The sequence below is a fragment of the Pyxicephalus adspersus genome, chromosome 3 (genome assembly GCF_032062135.1).
Source record: "Pyxicephalus adspersus chromosome 3, UCB_Pads_2.0, whole genome shotgun sequence".
NCBI classification, from domain to species: Eukaryota; Metazoa; Chordata; class Amphibia; order Anura; family Pyxicephalidae; genus Pyxicephalus; species Pyxicephalus adspersus.
In genome coordinates this window covers 112222219-112244255 of record NC_092860.1, presented here as the reverse complement: position 1 = coordinate 112244255, position 22037 = coordinate 112222219, and the positions used below count along the sequence as shown (strand labels likewise).

Here is a 22037-nt window from a genome sequence, read left to right as displayed (position 1 = left end):
GAACTTTCTTATTTATCCTTTGTATATCTAGTAGTAATAAGTCACATTCAGCTTCACTTGTTCTTGTGATGTTGAAGAACTTTTGCAGCTCTGTAAGCTGTTTCATCAGTTCTACCAGGTTAGGAAAAATCACAATATCTACACAGAAAGATACTTCCTATTAAAAAAAGGTCTGGTTGTAGCTTAACTCTAATCATATACATAAATTAATGTATCGCCAACATTGCAATGACAGACTTGATTTTTGAGACTTTTTAGTGTTAAGTATGTGTCCCCTCTATTGAACCTTGGAAACCACTTGGAATACCTGCACTTTGTCATTAAAGCTGCATACATATTCCAGATAATTGTCTCCTGAGATAAACAAACCTGATCGCTTTGGGTAAAAACCTAGCAATTTTACAGAAGTCCCCTGATGTCATTTAGCAATCCTCATAGCTGTCAATTCCTATGGTGGAAAAGACAGTACCTGCCCACACTTCTCCATATTAACTGAACAGTTCTGTGTTCACAGCACATTTATTATTTCCAATGACATAAATCTGACATGTGTATGTAGCTTAAGTGTATGCTGAGGACAAAGGAGGAGGAGGTGTTCTACGTTTAATGTATATTGGGTAAATAATTTAGATAATTCATTTGCAAGTTTTTAGGCAACTGATTTGTTCTTCGTGTTGAGTCAGTGAAAAGTGATCGTGAATCTTGATGCTTTGGTGACCTAGGACCCTCATTTGAAATATTATCTGGCATGTGTGTAGTCCCAGAGGAGTTCCCTTTACATAGCATGACTGGAATGCATGGAAACATTAGGACTGAACTGCTATAATTGAAAAACCTTGCAGATCAAGGTGTTCAAAAACTTTCCAGGAAGAACTGGTATGCAAATTTTTACATTCTGTTTTTTTGCGACTGGTCAGAGGAAGTTTGATAAAACTTAACATGAGTTAGATAACAGTCTTGTGTAACTTACTGCACCTTACAAATAATCAGTAGTTATTATGCAGGACATTTCTTCATGAATTGAAAATACCATTAAATAATAAAAACATCTGTTACACCTGCTTTGGCCCACTGTTAGCTATGCCTGTAGTGATGACTATTTTGGAGATGTGTGTACGTCTTGCAGATACAGTGAAGGCCTTACTAAATATTAAAAATAACCTGTGTGCTAGAATTTAAAGGAAATCAATAATGGTTATTGTAAATTTGTATTTATAATGATCAGGACATTGCAGTGCCCCCTGTTTTTATTACTCAACATCACAGTCATGGGTGTACCCTAAATTAAATGCTTTTTAAAACAAAGGTTTTTGTGTAAATAATACAAAATTAAGTAAATTATATTAAAAAAATTATATAAAAAAAAACGTGTATTCTTACAACAAATAAAATTCCCCCAAAACTTTTTATAACTTTTTTGTTTTGGGCGTATTGTATTTGGCACACAGTGATAGATTTTGCATTTACCTTTGACTTTTTTTTAAAAGGGCAAAGGAGATCATACAGCTCATATAAACCCATATAAACCATATGGTAATGTACTTTTATGGCTCTGGCCCGTCTGCAAGCAAAATCTGTTTGGGCTTTGTGGGTTGTTGCTCTTTCATCTGAACCCTTACTTAGGGACTATTTCATGAAATAAGCCTATTTGGGAGAATAGAAGGTAATATGTTATGCTAAGAGAACCAGCCAGGCCAGCTCATGCATGTCGCTATTAAATCCTGAGTGTATGGCAATTCATTTATAATTTGCTCTGAATACTGACACTGTGTGCAGATTCTTTTCCTCCCTATTAAAATTTGTCTCATATAGGAAAATGAACAGTGGAAAAAGAAGGGATAGTTTTAGGAGCAGTGCAGTAAGAAGGGTAGGAACATATAATTTAAGTCTAATAATTTATAGGACTGTTTTGGAGCTCAGCATGTATGCCAGGAAAATAAATATGTAGCCAGAAAAATAGTGAGTTCATCAGCAAAATGTAAAACAAGAGGAAGTTATTAATGGCAAATACAGCTGCTTAAAAGTAAAATGTATAAACACATTTTGTTTTTCCTAATTTAATATGTAAATGGGTACAAGACATCATCTGACTCTTTGAAGCTGATTTAAAAAAAAAAAAAAAAAAAAAAATCTGTTTGCTGTAGGCAAGATTGGTGTCCCAATATTTACTACCAGTGCTGCCAGCTGAAGCACAACTTTTGAAAGCATATCTGAAATTTTTAGAGTCATAACAAGCATCTCTAACTTGCCTTTGTTATTCAGGTAGAACATTTAGACCAATCTGGTCCAACTCTTGCCTACGGAGTGACTTTTGGTTTGGTATTTTAAAAGGGATGTATTTCTGTCTATAGACCGGAAAAAACACTTTTACTGCAGTAAACATGCATCATCGTTTTTTTTTACTATATTGTGAGATGGTTGCTGATGTTCCCTGCTTTTTTAATCACATTAAATTAGATCAGCTCTGTGCTGAAACACATTCTAGCTCGTTTTCTGTCCTATTATTTACAGTTATAACTTTAGTTTGGACAGAGTGGGTTAGTGAGTCAGGCACTAAGATTTTACACCACTTCATATTGCTGTTACCAAACACTCCTAAAACTTTTACCTGAAAGTTGATTGGTGATATATAGGCAAGACATGCCTTACTTTCTGAGTGCTGTAGTGTGCTTTGTTTTGCCAGAGACATGAGAATTCTGGGAAATAAATGACATATCACTCAATGCAGTTAAGCTGCGTACACACTTCCAATTTTTATCGTTGGAAATGAACGACGAATGAATGACGAACGAACGATTGGGCAAAAATCGTTCGTAAAAAAAGTAACCAACGACGCTGACGAACGAGAATAGTCGCTGGAAATGAACGACCGGACCGGCGGATCGGATTGGACGACGATCGTTTACCATCTATCGTGTGTACGGTCGTTCATTGATCGTCCATGGTCTGAGCATGCGCGGTGAACGAACGTTCGCTTACTTCCTGTGGTGCACGTCACTTCCTGTATCGTTCAAACGATCGCATCTATCGTGTGTACAATATCTGCGAACGATCGTGTCGTTATCTGTATGTACAGGATTGGTACTATACGATCGTTCGCAGATATCGTGCAGGATTGTTCGTCGTTCGTTTACCAACGATAATAATTGGAAGTGTGTACGTAGCTTTACACTATTGTGTTTACAATTGATTCTGCTTAAAACAAATAAAATTCTGGTCCCTGTTTGCATTACTTTGCAAAAAAGTAAAAACAACTGAATCCTAAATATGGCATAACCTAAACTGCATAAAGGGGACCTAGAAACTGGAAAAGCAAACGTTTGCTTTGTTAAGTGGAATATCTAGAAATGTGCCCTGAATATTACACCTTTGAACATTGCATTTCCTGTATATCTAACTTTAAAACTTTATATCTGCTGTGTGAGATCATCTAAGACAGTGGTCCCCAACCCCTGGTGACAGTCTGTGGCTGGTGAATTGGGGGCCGCAAATGACAGGAGGCAGAAGCGCAGGCAGCAGAAGCGCCGACGTTCCTCCTTACACGGCTCTAAAGCTAGTAACAGCAGGGGCACAACCAGTGGGCGCTCACACTGCTTATACAGGAGCTGCTGAGAATGGCAGAGCAATGTATGTAAAGCTGCGCACACACTTCCAATAATTATTGTTAGAAAACAAACGATTATGACCGATCAACAATTATGCAGGATTATACTTGAACAGTCGTATTGTGCACAATTCTGTACATGCTGTAACAATACAATCAATAAAATATAATCCACCAATAGTGTACACACGCTAGATACAATCGTTTGAACGATGCAGGGAGTGACATGGAAAGGAGAAAGTGTATTGCAGAAACATGCACGATCACTGAACGACCGCACACACGATAGCGAACGATTGTCGGCCAATCAGATCCGCCGGGGCGGTCTTTCATTTCCAATGGCAATCCTCGTTCGTCGGCGTGGTTGGTCACCTTTTTGCGAACGATTTTCAGCCGATTGGTCATTGGTGGTTCGTTTCCAACGATAATTTTTGGAAGTGTGTACGCAGCTTAAGGCTTACACTTCTCTTCTATTCTAAGCTAGTGTGCTGACAGGAGGCAGGGCTGCTGAGGTAAGTGTAAGCTGTACATACTTGGCTGTAGCAAAATTTTAAACTTGTGTCAGAAAGGTTGGGGACCACTGATCTAAGGCACTGTTGCTTCTGACTGCTAGTTTCAAAAAATATGTAGTGAGATTTGACTTGTTACTGGCTACTTCCATCCAACAACTTTCCCTGATCTTTATAGTTTGGCATCTTTGGCCATCCTGACTGGCCAGCCTAGGTTATCCTTTCACCTTCCTGTGCACACTGGAGTTTACTTATCCCAATACAAATTCCTGGTATTTTAATGGAAAAGCTCTTAAAGTTTAAGCAGATGATGAGACTATGAATAGACATTTATTGGCCTTTCTTTATTTGGCAGAAGCCTAGCCATACTTGGAGCCCAGCTTAAACAGGTTTCTGAAACTTATTTAGCCGAGTGTTTTTTTATCTAGTTGTGATATGGAAAAAATGTTCTTGCACTTCACATTTTAAATAATGTATTATCTTGTATCTTCTATTCAGAGGAGATATGCACACTGGTGATCGCTGAGACCTTCCCTGAGGATGCAGGAACCTTCACTTGCACAGCAAGAAACGACTATGGATCAGTGACCTGTAGTGCGGAGCTCACTGTGCTCTCTGGTAAGTCATCAGTGTGATGTCTGCTATGGCTTCCTGACACTGACAGTGATATCCCTGTCTGTTTTATTTATGTTAATGCTTCGTCCATTACAGTGTCATCCATCAAGATCTCTGCCGTAAGGCCAAGCTGTTAATGTCAAATACACAAAACTAATGAGGTGGAACAAAAAGTATTACAAATGATTTCTTTCCTTAACAAGGACGGTTTGTTAAGGGGCTACAGATTATATTTTATGACATGGTTTGTTCCATGGCTGTAGATTATAAAATAGGTGCTTTTATAGAAAATATTTTTTCTTCTAGCTTTGAATACAATGTAAAAGGAGTAGCAACACTGGATTTACTTTAGTTCTAACAGAATGGAAATAGACAACCATAGGAGAACCTTGGAGATCCAGCAAACCTGGATAATGAAAATCTTTTTGTAGTAAATCACTGTTTTTACTGGGGATACATGACTTTAATTGCAGGACTGCAATGTTACTGTACCTTCAGTAAATCTCACTATTTTCCGCTCCCACCTGGCCAACTAAACACAGGTTCCTAACCTTCTGTTCTCTGTCCAAAAAAAAACAAAAAAACAATTTGTCCGGATCTACATTTTAACATCCGCAGCAAGTCAGACATAGCCTGTCTCATTTCCTAGCTGGAAGATGTCCAGCATTATCCAGCCCTTTCCTCCCCAGCCTGACTGTCCTGAGCCTCCACTTTTACTTTTTGGATTTTAATTCTTTCAGTCATGCAGGGGCAGCACACATGTGGGCATTACTAAGAGCAGTCTGCACCTTAAACTCGACCTAAGGAGGCCACTACCCAGGACTGATGAAGACTCATCAAAGATAATTTGTGCATGATACCTGGTCCTGCGGAAATGAAATATGAACTTTCCTTTCACATAAATGGATAATTGACCTATCTCTGCACACTTTTTTTATGTCATCATTCCAAAATCAGCCTCACAATGTATTTTGTTTTAAAACTTCACTTTAAAGATAATTGATTTGGCTTTGGATTATTGGCTCATCTCTCTATTTTAATTAAGAAAAATAATGTAAATTATAATAGATGACTACATGCAATTCTGGTTTCTGAGGAACTGTCAACAATCATGGTTTTACCAAGGAAGAGCATGGACAAATGTTACTTGGAACAGATGGAACCTAAATTTTACTTTAAAAATCAGGCAGAGTTTTAATGCACAAAAGGACAGGTAATGTCTCTTCTGCAATAACACATACTCACCTGCCTGATCATTCCCTCTTCAACAGTCTAAAAAGCTAAGCTACACATGCATTGGTAGGCAGGTTGCTGCTGGGACTGAATAAACGTCATCCTGGCCCACCATATCAATATAACTGGAGATCGAAACAAGGAAGAGAAGAAGCAAGAAGATGGTAGTGCCTGTGACGAAACACAGCGTTTAGTTCCACTTTAAAAAGCTTTATGAAATCACAAGTACAACTTTTTGGATTTAGATTGGCAGCCATCCCCTGAGGTTTTCTCACAACAATATTTGCTTTATAACAGATAGTCATTAAAGAGATTCATTTATTGGTATGCATTCACAGAATTCATAAAAAACTGATAGTAAAAAGGTTACTATAGACAATATATGTTATACCACTAACAGACTAAAAGGAAAACTCGTTATTTTCTTAGGAACGCATTTGACACAGTGATTGCCTATTACTGGAACACAGGAAGAAATTCTGGAATGTGTCCATGTTATTTTAAGGTGAATCATGTTTTTACCTTGGGCTCTTTGTTCTCTCTCTTACAGCAAATAATGAGCGGACCAGAAGCGATGTGTCAAGTGGAGAGATTAGTGGTTATGATTTCCAGAAGCATTCGTCTTCTTCTCCTATAGCTAAAAGTAGTGGCCTTGAAATGCCATCAAACAAAACTCAGGAGTGTTTTCAGCCCAGCAATCTGGGGTCAAAAGCAAAGTTGGAAAGAAGTAATCTGCAACTCAATACTTTGGAGAGGAAAACCAATGGTGTACACAGCAATAATGGTGTAAATGGTATTAACAGCAATCAAGACAGCAAGTATACCGGTATTACATCACCTAGCACATTGGCTTCACCCACCAAAGAGCCTCCACCAGTGCCTTCCAAGCCTAAACTGTGAGTACTACTATTTCTTATTATGTATTCATATACATATCATGTAGTGGCTAGTAAGTAAAGACATTATGGTATTTGGTTCAGCTGTCTTCATAATCTATTTCTCCTCAGCATAGGGACAGATAACCCGTAGCCAGGGCTGTTAAACTTCACATTGTCTCACATGGCGTTTGGGGTACTTGGGAACTTAATGATGGAGTTTCCTGTGCCCTTCCCCTTTCATGCTTTCCCTGTGTGTCACACTAAACTGACAACAGTTGCTGCCTCTTTGCCTACTCTGTATAAAATATGTAAAGACTTTTTACATACAATAGCATTTCAGCAATGGAAACAAGGCAGTGTGGTAAGTATTATATAATAAAATACTGATATTTCACAAAGAACAGCTTCAATATGTTTGTTACCAATTATACAACTTTTCAACTTGGTGAACCACACATGGCAGACGTAATGATCTGATCATGTATTAGATGATTTTAGTAAAACAAAAGAATTGGGTTTAGGTAGAACAGTATTCAGTAGTTCTTCTTAGTAATTGATTACATTTTAATTTAATTACTACTCCTAGTTTCACTTGGCACACTTTGCTAATGTGATAGACTGTTATTAGATATTGTAGTAAGAATAGTGTGTTCCATTTTGTTGCTTGATTTATTGTGCTTGTTGTTCCATGTTTTGGTAGTTATAAAAACATTACATTATATATTTTGTATTGTTATTATTAAGGCTACAATATTCATTTGCTAGAGCAATGGTTTCAGGACAAAGCTGCAGCTATTTGGTGTTTGAATTTATTCAAGATTGCTTAGATCAACCATTCTCAACCATTTTTAATATTTGCTAAGTTTCAGGACTTTGGGAATCCATGGTATAATTATTTTAACCACAGCTCACAGTACATTAGTGTGATAGCCAGTGGGAAGTGGGACACATAACAAGCATTTAACAACTGAAGTCAGAACAACTAATTTTACTTTCAAGGCTGTCTGTAAAAATAGTGATGACAGATTTACCATTTGCCAAAATCACATATAACCCTCATGTGGCCATCTTTTAAAAGTTAATGGTTATCAATATCATAAAATCCATTAGAACAATAAATGAGGATTGAAAAAAATGAGGGTTTTTGGCAATATATATTTATATAGAGATTCCTCAGAAGTGTACAAGGCATTAGGCCACCTTCTTATACAGATTGGGGATTAACCAATACATTTGGCAAATCATGAGATAGGTCCCAAAATCATAGGGAGTTAGTGAACTACAAAAAAAAATGCTGCGATCAGGGGAAAGCGAGAGATCTGTCCCAACATATCTTGTCTGCTAAAGTTTTTCAGGGGATGCAAAAACCAAGAAGGAAGTAGCTGATGTTAAGGTAAATTAGTTTGGTTGAGAGGGGTTTACTTTATAATGTGTGGTAGGAACCCAGAAAATATGATACATAAAGCCAATTGAGCAAAAGTTGTTGTGTCCCTTTAAAAATTTCTAATATATTGAATAAAATGGTCCCTGGTAGTCAGTGGAATCACTACCATAAATCTGAATAAGAAGGTGGCCCAGTGCCTTGTACACTTTTGAGGAATCTCTATATAAATATATTTGCCCAAAAAAATCACTTTATGGACCAATAAGAATGAGTTGATTTATTAAAGGTGCTGAGAATCAATAAATTGTGTAATTATTTACTTCAATTATCCAGTCATGTTCATTTGAATACCCAATCGTGTGCAGGTAAACAACGTAATTAAAAATTTGATTTGATAATTGAAGTTAATATTTACATTCAGTTTATTGTGTGAAAATTCTCAACTCATTTGGTAAATCAGCGTCAATATATAGAGTATTGTAGGTGCTGCCTGGCCAGGCAAAGTACAGAAATATTTACTAGACCTCTGATGATTTCAGACTGAAGGGGGATTAAACTTTGTGACACATCTCTTCCCCTGTACCACCTCCTCCTGCAGCTCTCCATAGAGGTAAATGGCCACCATGCTTTCCTGTGTATTCTTCTTTCCTTCTCTACTGGATTAAATAATGCAGAGGAGGAAAGCTGACAGTTTATAATTATTTACTAAAAACAGCTGCTTGATATTTTATGTTATAACAAATATGGTATCTCAACAATAATATTTATTGTGATGATCTAATTAATGTATGTGAGTCATATGTACACTATTTTAAATAATTGAAATTAAGTTACCACAACAAATATAGCCACACAGCACAAAGAAAAAAAGATTGTATGCAATACCTTCCAACAGGCACTATTTACATTTGTTGGTGTTTAGGAGGGATGCTAATGTTTTCACTCTTTATTGCTGTTTATTTAGTGAAAGTAAACTAAAGAGAAGCTTTTTGCAAGGCTTTATATCAAAGACATTGCATCATGGACCAATTTATCATTTTTATTAATGGTTATTATAAACCTTGTTGAGGAAAAGCAGACTAAAACATCCCCCTTCTCTGTTTCTTGCTTCACAAGTTAGTGTCAGCCATGTCAAGGCTTTTATTGCAGGTTTTATTGTCAGTCTGGAGCGAAGGTTCATAACCCTTCTTAGTCTGGGAGCCAGCATTCAGGCTTGCGGTTTAGTTTTGAATTAATAATTCATTTCCTTTTACTTACTTTAGTGTTTTCTGGAAGTTAAATGTAAACTATGCTCAAGAAATATTATTTTCCCTATGGAAGTCAATGATTTAGTTGAATTTCTATATAAACAGTAGCAAGTTACAACCACTGGTGTTAAAGCAAAAGTAGGGAGCTGGGGCACAAAGCAGGCAGGGACATCAGAACTCCAGCAGTTCCTTAAAAGTGCTTTATTCATTTCTCTAGTCCCACAGTGCTCTGCACTTTTTGGGGAGTGAGAAGGTTAGTAAATGTTACATGTAAATAAACTTGATGCATTGATCATTTAATTAGATAACATAGTCATCGAATTGTTTTCCTTTAAACTTTATTATATCATACAATACTTACACATTTTTATGAAATTGCTTTATACTTTTATAGCCCCACTTACTGAAACTGTATATGTAACTGAAGTAGACTTGTTTTTACTGCTATGTACAGTGTCGTGCATTTGTTCTTTAGACTTTTATTTCCATTCCCACTTTTTGCTTTTCCAAAGTCATAATATGGGTTTGGATAAAGAGTCTTACATCTGTAGAGGAAATCCTTTTCCATTAGTTAAATGTATTAGCCTGTTGCTAATTACAAATGTCTGTTAATGATTCTAACTCCTTAGACTGCTTTTGACCTACTGCCCATTTTCATGCCTGAACATTGCCTGACCCCACCTATGTCTGTGTATGGGTTACATCCTTGCCTGATAATTCAGTATTTCCGGTCAGATGCTTGGCACTTCATCACCTAACACCAGTGAAACAAACTCCTGGTCCATCAACTGAAGATAATCACACCTTATCATACTAATTTATACTAATTTATCCCCTACAGCCTATATCTATTACTGGTGACACAAAGGAATTAAACTAGCCTGTGAAAGACGAATAGGCCGTAAGAGTCTTTTACATTTAGATTACATTATTCAGTTTTTTAAAAAGACAGTTGTAATGTTCTTCCTGCCCAGTATCCTCTTTTCAGTTGTACATGGGAATCAACATATTGCATATATGATGCTGTCTGTCAACATCATCCTCCTTATAAACAGTGCAGAACTAGTGGTCCTTCATTGTAGGGGATGATGTCAGTGCTTGTGACCACAACACAAATTGTTTTGTGCAAGAGGAACCCAGTAACATGGAGAAGGAGGCTGCAGTAAGTGCTATTTACATCCCTTATAGATTTAGGCAGACAGTACACTTCTGCAGCGTAGTGGTAGCCTTACTGTATGAGTAATTTTTCATTTTTCAGGAATTATTACTATCAAGTATTTATATAGCACTGACATATTAGGTAGCACTACTGATGTCACTAGCTGTCCCTCAAAGGAGCTCACAATCTAATGTCTTTTCCATAGTCATTAGCTTTTAATACAGTCTAAGGCAAATTTTGGGGAAGAAGCCAATTAACCTAACTGCATGCTTTTGGAATGTGAGAGGAAACCTCTGTAATTGTTACTTTTACTGCATAGCTAATGCTTTTAAAGAATGTGGAACAATTGATCAAGCAGTACTAGTGATATACTGCTTTGTATATCCAATATATGATTTTAGTTACATTTTTTATATACCAAAGGATACAAATTCTTATTTCAAAGAAACCCATGTTTTATTTTATTAAGCTTTGTAAAACGGCAGGTGTAAGGGGGTAAATGACTTTTAGGCCCCGTTTACATGGACGTTTTCTCCTGTGTTTCTTTTCTGGGCTGCAGACAAAATCAAGCCTGTTACTTTTAGTTATTTTAAGATGCCCATAAGTTTTTTAAAATTTAAATAAACTAAACGTTATTTGGGGGATAATGGGTGTTTATTATGATTTGGGGACATTTATATACATTTTTCCTCCACTTTCCACATGGCCTGGTTTAAAATATCTGTATAAACACTAAATTGTGCATACAAAAATTGTATGGGAGTTTTTGTGAACCAGCCCTTGGAGTTTGGTGCCTATTGTTTGGTTGTCTTTATTGTGCGGACAATTGGCATGCCATAAACTTCACTTTTCACTACACTATAGGCTGGCTCCAGGATTTAATGACATCATCTGACCAGCACTAGGTATATTGCTTTTACGGAGCAATTTAGTTTGCAGTAGCTTTCTTTGTTAGAGGTCACTGAGTTTATAATTCACTATTCTGAAATCATTTGAGTACTTCACTGTGTGAACATTTTTTATTATGTGGAATATTGTATGAGGTAAAAGAATGTTGTTTGGAACACAGACATTACTCAGGCTGTGATATAAATCATAGTGAACATGAGGAGACCATAGTGGGACCTGTCCAAGTCTTATTTCTAACCACATAACTGAGGTCCAAGCCAGAAGGACTGCCAGTGAAGCTCAACAAACAACCAAACTTGACTTCTCAGGATATATCATCATTACAGACTTGGCTTAATACTTCACAAAGACAGGGCCTGATGTCTTAGACAGGAATGTGGTTATTCTGAACAAAGAAGTTAAAAATGAAACAAAGAACCACTCTAATCAGTAAATGTTTCTAAAATCTGTTACAGCACATTCTCCTAATTAGGAATAGTGGCTTTATTGTTAAGAGATAAACATGTATCAGAGCTTAGCATATCCAACAGCATTTGAGGAGGTTATCCTGTCCCTGACCCATCAAATAGTAACACACATTGGATCACTTCCCATCTTTATATAAACTGAACTAGGTCTGCAAATTTCAGATCAAACTTAAAGACCTTAACACAATATTGTGGCTTGAATAATTATTTGCATTGGATAATCCACACATTCTGTATTTCGCGTTTTGCCTATAAAGCTTGTGTACTACTATTGGTTGCTAGTGGATGCAACAATATATGAATTATGTTTAAGGTAATATTTGAAGGTGCATGTAAAGTACTGCAAATGTGTGTTTATATATTTATTTGAAACCAGTGGGGGTGGGGTAGGCAAGCACTAAAAGAACAGCTTTTCACAGATAATTGAATTGACCCTTTTTTGTATAGAACACAGTAAAAGGGTCACCTAATTCCCCCTCCGTAGCAGCATATACTTTTCGTTCCATGTCCTTGCACTGCTTTTCTTGGCAGCCAGGAGCAGGTCAATGATGCCCTGTATAGTTTTCAAAATGTCTTGCAGAATGTCAGACCATGCACAGAGTAATAAACTTCATCCTGGCTTCTTTGCAACAGCACTTGGTTAATTATGAGACAATAGCACTGTGACATTAAGGTGGAGAGGTGAGCAAATGCTTACTTTCACCTGAATGCTAAGTAGCTGATCAGAGTGGTGTGAGAACAAGGAAGGAATATATGCAGGTAAGGAGCGAGAGTAAGGTGACCTTTTTCCATTTCCCTGCATAGCTAAAGGGCATGATCATCTCCTAGCAGAAGCAGTAACAGCCAGATTAGTCATTAATACAAAAAGTGCTTTTAAGTTAGGCTTTATTTTTTAATAGAAAGTCTAGCATTCCTTCAATAATAATTAGAATAGTGAAAAAAATCACTTTTTTCCTTCCATATTCTCTTTGCTTTCAAGATGTTTAAAGTATGGTTATCAATTCAGCAGACTAACATATCTTCCATTGGCTTCTGGTATGTGCATCTCTTTTTTTATTAAGGTTGTTTTGACACAAAACCTAGGGAACTAGGCTTTGAGTTTAAATGTTTTGGCAGTTCATATACATTGATAAGGTTTATTCATGTTTTTAGACATTTACTTCTGAGAATCAAAGGATAAGTCAATGCTGCTATTTTAAAGAATCCATTTAGTCTAGAAATATAGAAGGTGCAAATGCTAACTGTTTTACATTTTGCTTTAAGACTGTCTTAAGACCTTAAGACCTAGAACAAGCAGGTTGGGAATCTGACTTGGCTAACGTGCTGCATACCTATTCTTAAATCACCTCCCAATTCTTTAAATATTACTGGGAATAAGTAACTCCTCTTTGCCTGAGTTCCTGGGTCTGCTGGGGACATTATAAATGGGGCTTTTTATCTTATGGTATTTTTTATGTATTATGGAAACAACAACAAAGGGTGCTGAAAAGGAGGTAGGTGCAAACACAAAAAACACCCATGTGAGCAAAAACAAGCCAACGACTGATTCATTCTCTCCAGATTCTGGAGACAGGCATTTACATGGGCAGTGTTTTCCGGTGTTATTGGAAGTAACTGTGAAATATATTTAAATGGCAATGGGGAGGTGGGGGTTCATATGTACCTCATTCTCTACTTGGTGTTGCCCCCTAGATTAGATGAAGGCTCCTAGTGCTGGATTTTCACATAAAGTAAAACCAACAAGACCAATGTCCAGGTTACAAGAGTAGACTGAAAGCAATTATTCCCATATCCCTGCAAACTAAGACTTCCACATCACAAGCATTAACGTCAGTAGTAGGTATATTAATCACACCTCATATCCAACAAGCTCCTTCCCATCAGTGTTGCCTTGGCAGTTGCCTTCCATGAATTGATCACAGAGAATGGCAGGGACTTTGAACTCCTCCTTCTGGCTTCCAAGGATAGATATTTGCAGCCCCTGTAAAGATGTCACAGGGGCTAAAAAAAGGGTCACACAGTACTGAGGAAAGGTTATAAAAAGTACACACTACACAAGGGGAGCAGAGAAAGGCTGGAGTGTACTTTATGGTGCTGACTAAACTTCAACTTAAAAATCTGCACCAACTATAATATACTATAATATTATTAGGGACTGGGCTTTAAAGAAGTGTGAAATCAGCACTAATGAAATCTATATTTTCCAGAGAAGTCAGCAGGGAACAGAACTGAACTAGATGATTTTTGCTGACTTGGATCCTTCATTGATTGAAGGGTTGCTGATGTTATAATACATCAATGTATTTTAAAATAATGAAGCACAGTCTTTCAGCAACTCCCGTTAATGTGGGAAAAAAGCTGCATGCCACTAAAATCTGGTTATTATTCCAAGCAACATGTGTTTTCCTTCTTGTCTTGTTGTTTAATTACCATCAATCCTTCAGAATCAATCTCATCTCCTCTTAGAAAAAAAATTTGTCTTTGGTAATATTCATGCCAATAGCAATAGCATGGCTTTGATTATCTAAAATCTCTGCCTGATTTTCATGTCAGTATGGTTCGGCTTCGGTGGATGATATGCTTTAACAAATAAAATTAAATTCCAGATGTTTGAATGCTAATTCATATAAAGCAACACAGATTCCAAAGATAGAGGGCATTTTATCATTTTTTAACAAAAATGCATCTGAAAGTTTTAACAGCAGTTTACAAGCAGATGGTCTTTTCACAATGTAATTATCACATGAAAACTGAAACTTCAAAAAGATAAACACAGGAACTAGCACTGCTAATACTCGCTAGATGCTAGTTGCCTGGCCCCCAGTGGCTTGGGGACTTTCTGAAACACTATCCTGGAAAGAGCATCCAAAGCAGTTAAGTCAAATGGGGTCAGATTGATCCGATTTCCATATTTTTAGGTTTGATGTCTTAAAAAGTCACCTTTATGGGTGTCTTGTAAGACTTTCATTTGTAGAGACAAATACTTTCTATTTGCTGTATATTTGATTTGATATCTTTATAAGCTGTAGCCTCAAGGTGGCAGGACAGACATGGAAATAAGTCAGTGAAAGTTTCATGCTTTAGCTTAGTACCCATCTATTCTTGGCTTCCCCTTGACGTAGTGTGAGTATGCAGCTCTGTAACATTTAAATGCTTTACATTACAAAGAATAAGGGGCAGTGGACAGAACAAGAATCCCTATAGCTGTTAACAGATTCTTTCTTGTAGGGTGTGTTGGAAAGACTTCACTACACATCACGACTCTTTAGATGTTCTTTTATGTTAGTAGTAGTTAGTAACAGAATTCACACAAACTAAAATTCAAGCAAAACATTTTCCTGTTTTTTTTTTAAGATACAACCTTGTACTGCACATATTTTAATAAGGTTTATTTGTAATATACGAGGGGGTGCTGAGAAGTTTCTGGCTTTGCCCAGAAAGAAGAGAAAGAAGAGTTATGAAATAACACATTTATTCAACATATTCCCCCCTGAGACTGATGCCTTTGGTACAGCGTAGTTTCAGCTTTTCTAGATAAAATAAATAAATAAAAGTCCTTTGGTTGGGCCGTAAACCAGCCCTTAGCAGCATCCTTGACGTCAGAAATGTCCTCAAAACATTGCCCCTTCAGGTGTTTCTTCAAATTCGGGAACAGATAATAGTCCGAAGGGGCCAGGTTAGGTGAGTAGGGGGGATGGTGGACCAATTGGAAACCCAGGGTGTTCAATTTTGCAGCCACAACGTTGGACGCATGCGCAGGTTCATTGTCCTGCAAAAATAGGATCCCTTTGGTCAACTGTCCATGGCGTTTCGTCCTAATTGCCTCCTTCAGCTGGTCCAGGAGGTTAGTATAATACTGTCCAGTGATACTAGAGCCCTGAGGTAGGTAGTCCATCAACAGAATACGGTCTTTGTCCCAGAAAACGGATGCCATGACTTTTTGGCCGATTTCTGGGTTCTGAACTTCTTCAGCCGCGGGGACCGCTGTGGCATCATTCCTTTGACTGTTCCTTGGTTTCAGGATCATGGATGTGGAGCCAGGTTTCATCCTTAGTCACTAACCTAGACAAAAAGTCCTGTGCAGCTTCAAAATGAGCCAAAGCGGCTTTGGATGCTTCAACTCGTTCCTTCTTTTGATCACTGTTCAAACATTTCGGCACCCACTTCGCTGAAAGCTTGCGCATGTCTAAGATAGTGGTGATAACAAACCCAACACACTTCCGTGCAATGTCAAGTATCTGGGCTATCTTTTTTATTTGCTGGTCCTCAATAATCAGCTCATGGACAGCATCGCAGGTTGCTGGGTGAGTTGAGGTTGGGGGGCGCCCACTGCGGGGCTCATCTTCAGCGGTGAAATGCGCAGTCTTGAAACGAGATATCCAGGTTTTGACAGTGTTGTAGGAAGGACACTTCTCCCCCAGTGTTTGTGAAATATCAGTGTGAATGTCCTTTGCTGACTTTCCCTGGAGAAACAAAAACTTCATGACGGCCCGTAACTCCAACGACGTGAAACTTGCTTGTGCCTCTCCCATCACAGCTTCTCACTAAAAGAAAAAAAGGTTTTAAGAATTGCAAAGACCTGATATTTGCACAGTTACATACTAAGATATTAGGCTGTCATATGTTCCCACACTCATTTTTATATTTCATCTGGAAGGGGGCAAAGGCAGGAACTTCTCAGCACCCCTTCGTAAATGTGTGGTTATGATAGACTGGGTGCTCCCCAGATTGTCAGATATTCTCTAATATGCTTTTTTCAGAATTATTTCTTAGGGCTATTTCAGACCCACAGTGAAACACAGTGTTCTGCTGTGGCCTTAACTGCAGTTTCATCTTAAGTGAAAGGAAATAGATGAGAACTGTTTGCATGCAGCTGCATGCAACCGTGGCAGATCATAGCTGATTTCCCAAAAGAGACAAGTTGCTTTTGGCTGCTTGGTTTAAAGATTTTCACTATATCCACATGTAAATCAAGTTACCTGTGGTGCAGTTTGCCACTCCTGGGTAAAACAGCAGGAGTTTCCTATGTGCCCTGGAATAGACAATCGTTCAGTTTTACACCGTGTGTGTTAAATGGCGCCTACTTTCCCAGCATTCAATACCAAATGCTGACAGGCCATGGTGACAGCTGTAGTTGCCTAATATCTGAAGAATCACAGACTTCCTATTGACATATGGACTAAAATCTCTAATTTGCTTCACAAGCAGTTTTGTTTTCAATGCACCATTATCATGCCAATAAAATGGTGCTGTGTTTTTACAGATCTGCAGAAAACCTACATCAAGAAAAGTCAAACAAGAGAGCAGAAATGTTTATGATAACGCAAAATTTGTGCACAGGGACATCTACAATACTTATTTCAGCCCTTTACAATTCATCTTATTTCTATGTAGGTCTTTTATAGGCCTTGTATAGGAATGATTTGTCAGATGTTGTGTTTAGTTTCCTAGACAACTCAATGCTTATAGAAAGTGATGGCCAGGCCAGCTATAGATGGGAGATTGTAATGTTACTACTCAAACTTTTCCTGACTGAAACACTTCTTGGCTTTGGAATGTTGTAATAATCTGTTCCCTCACTGATTTGACTGATTAAATCTTTGTTTTTAATGGCAATCTTCCTCTTTAATATTGAAGGGTGTTTCCACTGCCATTCTTTTTATATTGTCAAGTGCATATTTTGTTCAAATATGACACATTTTTGAGTGGAGCAGAATTAACCTCTTCACCTGTCAGAACCTTGAAGATTAAAATTTTGGCTAGTCAGGATATTTGAACATGATCTTTGAAAGTGTTTCCCTCCGAGAATGGAGATTAGTGCAGCAACTGTTTCATTGCAGGAGTCCTGCCAAAGGACAGGTTTACGTTGGGAGTTTCGGCTGTTCACTTAGTATGGTAAATTATAATTCTGCAAGCAAGCTTGGTGAATGTGGTGAAAGCCCACTTTGCACAAAAATACCAATGTGCAAGGATATGTGAAAAAAGACATGATTTTTGATTGCACCTGATTGGATGGCTGAAGTGAGCAAATGTTCATTTGATTCATTAAGTCATTAAGGTTAGTGAAATCAATACAAATTGAGACATTACCAATGGTATTTTAGTTTGTGGCATAGCTTTCTTGAACCATGATGGTCAAGAAAAAGGTAATGAGCTGAACTATATGCCACACTTTCCAGTGACACAATTGTGCACAGCATCATCACTTAGGACTTTCAAGGGTTTTAGGCTGTAACAAAGTTAATTATTACCATGCAAGGGTACCATCTTCCTTTGCAAGATGATAACCCCCTAATAAATCAACCCAATCTTGTGTATTTCTGGTGACCTGTGCACAAATATTTAATAATAAAACCAAATTTCTGTAATTGAGCCTACAAAGTGAGGTTTTCCATCTTTTCTAAAAAGGTAGTAATGTGCTGTGGTTAGGACTAAAGAATACCGGTAGGTCTTTAGAAATAAGAAGATCTGTTTTAGGGCTGTACCTGTACAAGCAAATGTTGTGTAAATACAAGGTATATGCCTATTCTAACATTGGTTTGTGTATATTAGTTCTCCCCAGTCACTGCTGCTTTCTAGATGTGTAAGGTTACCGGTCTTATATCCACCATCTAGTTTTCTGCAGTAATCCCATAGTAGAGGGATCTTTTGGATCCCACCAACATCTTGGTTTAAGCAAGTACAGCACAGAGATGGTGTCCCTACTCCTTTACAAGGAAATTATTAGGGTTTTAGAGATATTTAGTGCATACAAAGGTGTAGTTTAATTTTTTAAACTTTGGTTCCCAGCTAAGCTGAAATTTTAGTACAGCACTTGTACATTGACTGGATGATTTTGCAGCTAATGCAGAGTTTGCCAAAATGGTATTAATCTGCTTTATCACTAAAAAAATGAAATTTGGGCCATGAACATGTTTATTATTAAATTACTAAACAAAAAAATCTGTTCCACTAATATATCATGTATAACTGGTCAGGTTTGATATTATTATCAAAATGGGATTTGGAAACATGCCAAACCTTTACAAGACCATACTGCTAAAGTGCAAATAGGATCATTATTCTCCCTTCTGAAATATGAATTGTATAAGTGCTGTAATAATGATTTGGCACATATTGTGTCTAGTTGTCAAAACACTTCATTGCTTATTTCCTCAATCAACGCAGGACAAATTTTACATTGCATTCACAGAATTGCAGACTTGGGGAGTTACTTTCCACACATTTCCTGATTAAAAAAGCCCAGTGGTTATCTGATATTTGTTATCTGAGTTATTTGCTTGCCTGTGTCCTTACCGTTAATTGTTCTGCCCTTTTAATATTAAGGATGTTGCCCAGCCCTTATCCTTGTTGTACACACTCACCCACCCATATAACATTCTCAAATGCCCCCTGTTGGCCACGAAGGTACAGTACCATAGTAATTTAGTGATGATTTCTAATGTGAAACATTCACATCCCTTTAGTTTAAAGCTGAACTGAATATTTCTTATTGTATTTTATGACATAAGTGACTTTGCATGTTTGTTCTGTCATAAATTCTTCTCCCTGCTTTTCAGCATTTTTTTTCTTAGTTTTCTCAGCAGGATTTTGTGGCAGACCAAGTATTTCCAAAATGCATTGCCAGCCAGTCATAATGACTAAGGATTCTGCAACTGTAAGAACACTAGCAGAACATGGTAGAACCTTTAACATGGGTTAGCATTGATAATGCATCAGTGGAGGGACAGTTTTCAAAATAAGTGTGCCTTTATGTGCTGTACCTACTTACACATTATGGGTCATTATGGACAAGAGATCCTGGAGGCCACCTATTTTTATGTTGTTTAGCTAGTATAACTTTCAATATTTATCAGTATTATATCAGATTCTTAACAATAGAATGCATGAAATGTGGACATTTCTCTCTAAACACCAGTGTCTGATGCTACAAGCACCCATGAATTAGTAATATGGGGGTGGGGGTATTTTGTTTCCTTCGCTTTTGTGAACTGGTCAACATAGGGTTCTTAGAAATGGTAATGATTTAAAACTCAATTTACCCAATACCAGCTAACTTAGTTCTTGAAAGTGTTAAAAATGTACAATGATTTTTAACAACGATTTTTTATTTTACAAAAAAATTACCTCTCTTTGTTAACCATGATTTTATCCAAAAAAGTGTTAAAATAACCTGAGACTGGATAACTTCTTTCTTGTATCATCTTCTTCTTCTGTAACATATTGGGTTCAATATTTCCATCTTTACAGTCAATATTATAAGTATACCAGTACCATAGTAACTGGACTGTGCGATTCCTTTATTCCTATATCCTATAAAAACTAACCCCCTCCCTCTCTCTCACTCCTTCTCAATCAATTTTGACATTTTTTTCTTTTTACCTTGTAACCAAATAACATTGATTCTAGAATGTTACTTCTGAAGCTTTAAATGTTTGACATAGATAAGGATATTTCAAATAGAATACATAACACATAAAAACAGCCAATGAAGTATTCTTTAATAAATTCTAATTCAAAGTACTGTAATATTAGACTTGGATATTTTAACATATATTATAGACTCATATCTGTCACATATAATTCCTTGTTTAGCACGTACATTCCTATAGCACAGTTCCATTTTCAACCCTGGCTTGTAATTTCATTTTTGATCCATGTCAGGAGGCGGCTAACCACTGGCCTTTCTTTCCACTTCAAAGAAGAACTATTCTATAAAACGAATAAGAAACCAGTAATAAAAAAGCTTTTGATGTCTGTACTATAATGTGCTTTGACAGTAACAAAATTCTGAAATCTTCATTGTGGACTGGAGAAATGCCCTGTATTCCCTGCATTATTTGGTGCCTGGCTTCCTGCCCATCTATTGTTACGCCTTGCATTTAGGGACCTGATGTTTATGATCTCTTTGGGAGATATATTCCCTCTTATCTGGCCCAAATCCAGTGGGTTATTGTTCTCTTCTTAAAGTGAGCCAAGGGAAAAAACATTTGTTGTAGTAGAAAATGTCAGATGACTCACATGGTACCCTTAAACTTTCCATTATTATTTCCTGTCCACATTAATGAGTAATTTTGTATCAGATATGACTGCTCAAAATGAATTCTGGAGAAATGATACTTAGTTGCCCAGGCTTGTCAAAAGGTTAACTATCAGCAGAGGTATCAGATTAAAGGAAATCAGTCACCAGTGAAATAGTACTTGTGCATGCAGCAGTTTACAAAGTACTTAAAGTGAGATGATTCTGCCAAATTTGTCAAAGTGATTTTATTACAAAATAATAAATCACTCTATGTATAGTTCAGGTATAGTCATGGTATTTAATTCTTTGTTGTCTCAGTTTACAGAGCAGCACTGAAAAATTTCCTGCAAGGTCTGCAGATTTGCAAGGCACCATTTTGATGCCTCTTATAGTACAGATGCATGATGCCAGTGAAGGACTTTGGAAAGGCTTTATCTGATCACCTTGCATTACCTGTATTGCACAGTGCACCTTCCCTTTCTATCACACAATGACCTCCGGGTGTAAAGGAGTTCTTAATATATGAATATACAGTAGAACAAGTGGAGTGATGTTGGTTATAATGAGGTTGTAGGTACCTCTTGGAGATTCCCTTATAGAAAAAAAAAAAAACATGAAAAATGGGCACTTGTAAAAATTGTTATCTACATTCTCCAAATTGTTCTCTATATAAGTTCTTATATAAGTTCTGTTCCTATATAAGTAAATAACTATCAATATAGGGTAAAAAGTATTACCTAATAAAAAAACATGTGATGTCAGTTGATCCCTTTCCTGCCTGACTTTGCTTGAAAGTTAGGGGAAATACATGAGCAGTGCATGCTAGGAAAGTTCACTGATGGAGCTTGCACCCCCCCGCCATGCTTACTGTAGCCTCCAGACAGTCTATCCATGTGATCTTGCTGAATACAGAGCGAGAAGGAAGAAGTGGACAGGGCCAGGTGATCAGCACTGTGCTCAGAAAAGGAGGAAGATGAGTTTGGCAGGATTATGGAGATAAGGAATCATGC

General features: G+C 37.2%; 1 protein-coding gene across 4 annotated transcripts in view; it reads left to right on the top strand.

The window, feature by feature from the left end:
- The window catches only part of PALLD (palladin, cytoskeletal associated protein), a 200237-nt gene that overhangs the window by 93940 nt on the left and 84260 nt on the right, over nt 1-22037 (top strand). For all 4 annotated transcript variants that reach the window (XM_072406027.1, XM_072406026.1, XM_072406028.1 and 1 more), the window contains 2 exons: nt 4612-4731; nt 6512-6857. In XM_072406027.1, the coding sequence (XP_072262128.1) occupies nt 4612-4731; nt 6512-6857 (466 nt within the window). The remainder of the gene's footprint in view (nt 1-4611; nt 4732-6511; nt 6858-22037) is intronic.